General features: G+C 48.6%; 1 protein-coding gene across 5 annotated transcripts in view; it reads right to left on the reverse strand.

Moving 5' to 3' along the window:
* Positions 1 to 6,017, reverse strand: part of rasal2 (RAS protein activator like 2) — a 110,839-nt gene that overhangs the window by 10,028 nt on the left and 94,794 nt on the right. For all 5 annotated transcript variants that reach the window (XR_013792388.1, XM_079529603.1, XM_079529601.1 and 2 more), the window contains exons 16-17: positions 5,378 to 5,534; positions 633 to 940 (exon numbers count right to left, since the gene is read on the reverse strand). Coding sequence is in view for 4 of the 5 variants with exons in the window: in XM_079529603.1 (XP_079385729.1) it covers positions 633 to 940; positions 5,378 to 5,534 (465 nt within the window). In the remaining variant the exon portion in view is untranslated. The remainder of the gene's footprint in view (positions 1 to 632; positions 941 to 5,377; positions 5,535 to 6,017) is intronic.

A 6,017-nucleotide genomic window follows, 5' to 3' on the forward strand; every position in this document is an offset into this window, starting at 1 on the left:
ACTTTATTTACAACAGGACTACAATACACTTTATTTACAACAGGACTACAATACACTTTATTTACAACAGGACTACAATACACTTTATTTACACCAGGACTACAATGGACTACAATACACTTTATTTACACCAGTACTACAATACACTTTATTTACAACAGGACTACAATACACTTTATTTACACCAGGACTACAATGGACTACAATACACTTTATTTACACCAGGGCTCTTTAACAGGACTACAATACACTTTATTTACAAATAAAGTAAATGGTGCATTTATATAGCACCTTTATCCAAGGCGCTTTACATAGATTGTGCATTACATTCACCCATTCATACACCGATTGCGGCGGAAGCCATGCAAGGTACCAACCAGCACATCGGGAGCAATTTGGGGTTCAGTGTCTTGCCCAAGGACACTTCGACATGTAGACAGGAGGAGCCGGGATTCGAACCGCCGACCCATGGATCATTGGACGACCTGCTCTACCTCCTGAGCCACAGTCGCCCCAAAGTGTATTGTAGTACTGAGGACCCCCTGTTGAAGACACCCTGGCCTAACCGTTTGACTACCTGTGCGTTACTAATAATGCTACTTAAGTATTCAACCAATCAAAATAAGCCATACCTGCGTTGGTGATGCTGTTGGCTCAGGGAGGTGGGAGGCAGCGGCCGACGGACCTGGGGGGCGCTCTGAGGCAGCACCTCCCTGACCGGAGGAGTCACCTTATTGACCGGGTGCAGCAAGGGCTGCGAAGGCGTGGAGTGGGTGGAGCTGGTGGAGTGGTGGTGGGGGGCAGCGGGCTGGTAGTTGAGGAGGTGGTGGTTGGAGTGGGGGGGCAGAGGGGGTCCGATGGAGGCCTGGGAGCCCCCCCTGCTGAGGCGAGGCGGAGCGACCTCGTGGAGAACCAGGGAGCCCTTGTGAGAGTGGGTATCCTAGATGAGGAGAGATGAGGAGAGTCTTAAATGGTGCATTTATATAGCACTTTTATCCAAAGCGCTTTACATAGGTTGTGCATTACATTCACACATTCATACACCGATGGCGGCGGTAACCATGCAAGGCACCAACGTGCTCATTGGGAGCAATTAGGGGTTCAGTGTATTGCTCAAGGACACTTCGACACTAACTCCGGGGGAACCCGGGATCAAACTGGGAACCTCACGGTACCCATCCAGCTGTTCTGCCAGACACTACACCTGAGCCACTGCCGCCGCAAAAACAAATGTTTAAGTAGTAGTGAAAATAGCCGATCTACAAGCTCACAACGTGGAGCTGTATATCAGCAAACTGTAGATTTGTATGTTACTAGAATTTCGCGGGCCTTCGGCCCGCTCATCCCAGAGTTGCGTTGCCCCGCGTTGCGATACAGAAGTCCACAGATACAGAAGTCCACAGTGACACGCGTTTTATGCAGCTGTGTTGTGTTGTTGTTCTTATCCATATATGCGCCTCGGTTCGTCCCGTTTGTTCCACGCCAGGTGTCAACGCAGTCGTTCGCGCAATTTGCGTGTTTGCATTATTTTAACTGTGTAGGCATACCATATTGTGAATTACCAAAAAGAGGACACATGCGCGCGTGCATGTGGATGTGCACATGCGCGTGCACGTCGTGCATGTGCATGTGTCGTGTGTGGGCGGTTCTGTTACATTCAGATGTCAAAATAATCTATAGCCTAACAATAAATTGAGCAAATATGCTCTATATTAGTTATGTATTTATTTAAAGCAGTGGCTCTCAAAGGTGTGATCCAGGGACCCTCATGGTTCCTTGAGGGGGTTCCAAATGGACCCATTATAGGTCTGTAACTCTGAGAGTGTACAAATGGAACCAAGTGGACCCTACAGGTCTGTAACTGTGAGAGTGTACAAATGGAACCAAATGGACTCTTTTATAACTGTTAACTCTGATACTGTAGAAATGGAATCAAATGGGACTGTTATGGGTCCATTTGGTTTTACTCTCAGAGTTATGGGGGTCCTTGAAATTAAAAAGGTTGAGAACCTGTATGCAATGGCTTATGTCTTGTAAAAAGAGAGAGCAGCCTATTCTCCAAACCATCATATCTTATGCTTTGCTAGGTTGTACAACATAATATTGGGTCAATATAATTTGCAGGACTCACCGCGCGCACAGCTGCCTTGTCTGTGTTGACATGACATGGGCTTGCAGGACAGAACTTTTATTTGTGACAGACACATAGTTCCTTTGCAGACAATACAATCTGCATGTCATTGGTCAGTCACAAAGCTAAGAAAACAATTTGAGAAATAATGTAAGGACTGGAAAGCTCTGTCTTTCTGTGTCTCTCTCCCTTTCTCTCTGTCTCCCTCCCTCGCTGGGGTGAAGACGTGTGTGCTCTCTCTCTCTCGCTCTCTTCTCTCTCCTCCCTCTCTGGGGTGTGTGTGGGGGGGGGGGGGGGGGGATTAGTTGCGCTGCCTTCGACAGTGCTATACTTCTCCAGCAGCGGTGCAGAACCGAGAGTGTGACACATTCTTTTGGATGTAAACTGCGCAACTTTTAGCTTTAAAGATCGGATTGTGTAGTCGCACCGGTGCTACAAAGTGAATGTTACAATTTGGACGGTGATATTTTAAGTCGCAAATGCGAGTACCTAGTCGCACTGTCGAGCCCTGTGTAGTGTAGTGCCATTTGCGCTGCATCGCGAGGCGATCCAAAATCCCCCCCCGCGCACGCGCACGCACACACACACACACACACACACTGTACGTAGCTGTTTGTTGTTGCAGCGCGCGCGTGTGCGTGTAGTGTTGGTGTTGTTGTTCGTATCCATATATGCGCCTCGGTTTGTCCCGCTTGTACCACGCCAGGTGTCGACGCGGTCGTGTTTGCATTATTGTAACTGTCCAAGTTAGAATCAGTGTGTGCAGTGTGTAGTTCTTCTTCTTCTACTTGGTATGTGTGTGTGTGGGTCACGTGGTGGGCTTTGAGCAAATGGGAGAGGGAATGTAGTGTTGCCAGGTCCGCGTATTGTAAGCGAGTGGTAGTGTGTGTAAGTAGCGTGTTGAATGGCATTTTTTCTGTGCTTGTTTTCATAGACGTGGCAACAAATTAGGCGGGGGGTGTCGGTGCTTGTGGCGTGTTTGTGTTTATTATTGATGTTGATATTGTTTGTGAGTCTGGACGGGAGCCGGCTTTAGTGGCAGTGCAATGACAGTTTTTACGCGGGTGGTGTTGAGTGTGGGCGTGCGGCGCGACATGAGGAGATAGCCGTGGATCGACACGGAGGGTAAGTGTGTGACGTCTTAGTGTGTTGTTGCAGTGTGTGTTGCTCCTGCTTCGGCTTCGGCACCCAGCGTGTCAGTGACGTAGTAGCTGGTGACTTTGGGTATTGGGTTGCGTACATGTTTTCAATTGTATAATAGATACATTGAGGAAAATTAAGATTGTCAGATTTTCAACTAAGTGGTTAATCGACCGATAAGGTTATCAATTATCAATTAATTAATTAATCGATAATTGACATCCCTAGTCCCGGGAAGACATCAAAGTTCTCTTTTGGGTCACAGGCAAAAACATTTGGGAACCACTGTTTTTTAGATGACTCTACTACGCACATGTGGCAGCATCGTCTTGCAGAGTGTTTTAGAATAGATGACTAGTACAGTGGTTCCCAAAGTAGGGTCCGGGGACCCCTAGGGGTCCTTGAGGGAGTTCCAGGGAGTCGCCAGCTAAATGATAGTTTGGAACCAAATGGACCCTTAAGGGTCTGTAACTGTACACTAACGGGTCCATTTGGTTCCATTTCTACATTCTCAGAGTTAAAATTAACAGTGATTTTACAATATAAATTGGGGTCTCAGAGATAGAAATGCCATTAAATGGGGGTCCGTAGACTAATGCATGTCAAACTGAGGGGTCCTTAACGGGTTGAGAATCACTGCTAGAGCCGTAAAGATCTTCTCTTATGGGGTCCCTGGCATATCTTTTCAAATGGGGGGGTCCGCGGGCTAATTAGTGTCAATTTGGGGGGTCCATGACATGACAACTGTTTGTGAACCACTGCTCTAGTACACACGCGTGGCACCCTCCTGGCACCCTCCTGTTTCAGAATAGATGACACGTGTGTGGCACCCTCTTCTACTTGGTATGTGTGTGTGTGGGTCACGTGGTGGGCTTTGAGCAAATGGGAGAGGGAATGTAGTGTTGCCAGGTCCGCGTATTGTAAGCGAGTGGTAGTGTGTGTAAGTGTGTGTTTGTGTGTGTTTGGGTAGTGTGTGTTTCAGAATAGATGACACGTGTGGCACCCTCCTGCACAGTGTTTCAGAATAGATGACACGCGTGGCACCCTCCTGCACAGTGTTTCAGAATAGATGACACGTGTGGCACCCTCCTGCACAGTGTTTCAGAATAGATGACACGCGTGGCACCCTCCTGCACAGTGTTTCAGAATAGATGGCACGTGTGGCACCCTCCTGCACAGTGTTTCAGAATAGATGACACGTGTGGCACCCTCCTGTGTTTACCTTGGTATGTGACCCACACACACACATACTTGGTATGTGTGTGTGTGGGTCACGTGGTGGGCTTTGAGCAAATGGGAGAGGGAATGTAGTGTTGCCAGGTCCGCGTATTGTAAGCGAGTGGTAGTGTGTGTAAGTGTGTGTTTGTGTGTGTTTGGGTAGTGTGTGTTTCAGAATAGATGACACGTGTGGCACCCTCCTGCACAGTGTTTCAGAATAGATGACACGCGTGGCACCCTCCTGCACAGTGTTTCAGAATAGATGACACGTGTGGCACCCTCCTGCACAGTGTTTCAGAATAGATGACACGCGTGGCACCCTCCTGCACAGTGTTTCAGAATAGATGGCACGTGTGGCACCCTCCTGCACAGTGTTTCAGAATAGATGACACGTGTGGCACCCTCCTGTACAGTGTTTCAGAATAGGTGACACGCGTGGCACCCTCCTGCACAGTGTTTCAGAATAGATGACACATGTGGCACCCTCCTGCACAGTGTTTCAGAATAGATGACACACGTGGCACCCTCCTGCACAGTGTTTCAGAATAGATGACACGTGTGGCACCCTCCTGTACAGTGTTTCAGAATAGGTGACACGCGTGGCACCCTCCTGCACAGTGTTTCAGAATAGATGACACATGTGGCACCCTCCTGCACAGTGTTTCAGAATAGATGACACACGTGGCACCCTCCTGCACAGTGTTTCAGAATAGATGACACACGTGGCACCCTCCTGCACAGTGTTTCAGAATAGATGACACACGTGGCACCCTCCTGCACAGTGTTTCAGAATAGATGACACACGTGGCACCCTCCTGCACAGTGTTTCAGAATAGATGACACATGTGGCACCCTCCTGCACAGTGTTTTGGCGGGGGCTGCGTTTACCTGCAGGTCCACCATGGACACGCTGCGTCCGTTGGGCAGGACGCCGTCCCTGTCCTCCTGGTCGGACAGGCTCATGCTGTGGGCGGAGCTCTGGCCCAGCAGGGGGGCTCTGGTGCCCATCCTCTGGACCGGAGACTTCACACTGACCCTGCTGTCACTGTGGTGGGAGACAGGATGGAAGTATTGAACTGATCTGTCGTACATACTTGTGGGTGGTTGGTTCAGAGTCTTTGTCCTTCATTGGTGTAACATAGCAACGCCTCCTCTTCTGATTGGTCGATATTTGATAGTTCCTATTTTTTTGCTTTAAGTTTAACGGTTTGTCATACAGACTTGTGAGTCAAGTCACTTGATTCGATTGAAAGTCCTTGTCCATGATTGGAGTCAATTAGCCCCGTCCCCTCTTCGGAATGGTCGATATGTCATAGATTCTACCATTTGCCACAACTTTTGAACAGTTTATCATAGAGAGTCATGAGTAGCCTCACTGTCCTTCATTAGTTACTCTGCTCTGCTCCCAGTTTTGATTGGTCGATATTTGCCACTAACGTGCACAGACGTGCGATGGCCTGGTCATCGCTGCTTGCAGCTTTAATTGTCTCCACCAGGCCGAAGGCATGGGGAGAGAGTATGTTTTGCA

This window comes from Electrona antarctica (assembly GCF_951216825.1).
Source record: "Electrona antarctica genome assembly, chromosome: 19".
NCBI lineage: Eukaryota > Metazoa > Chordata > Actinopteri > Myctophiformes > Myctophidae > Electrona > Electrona antarctica.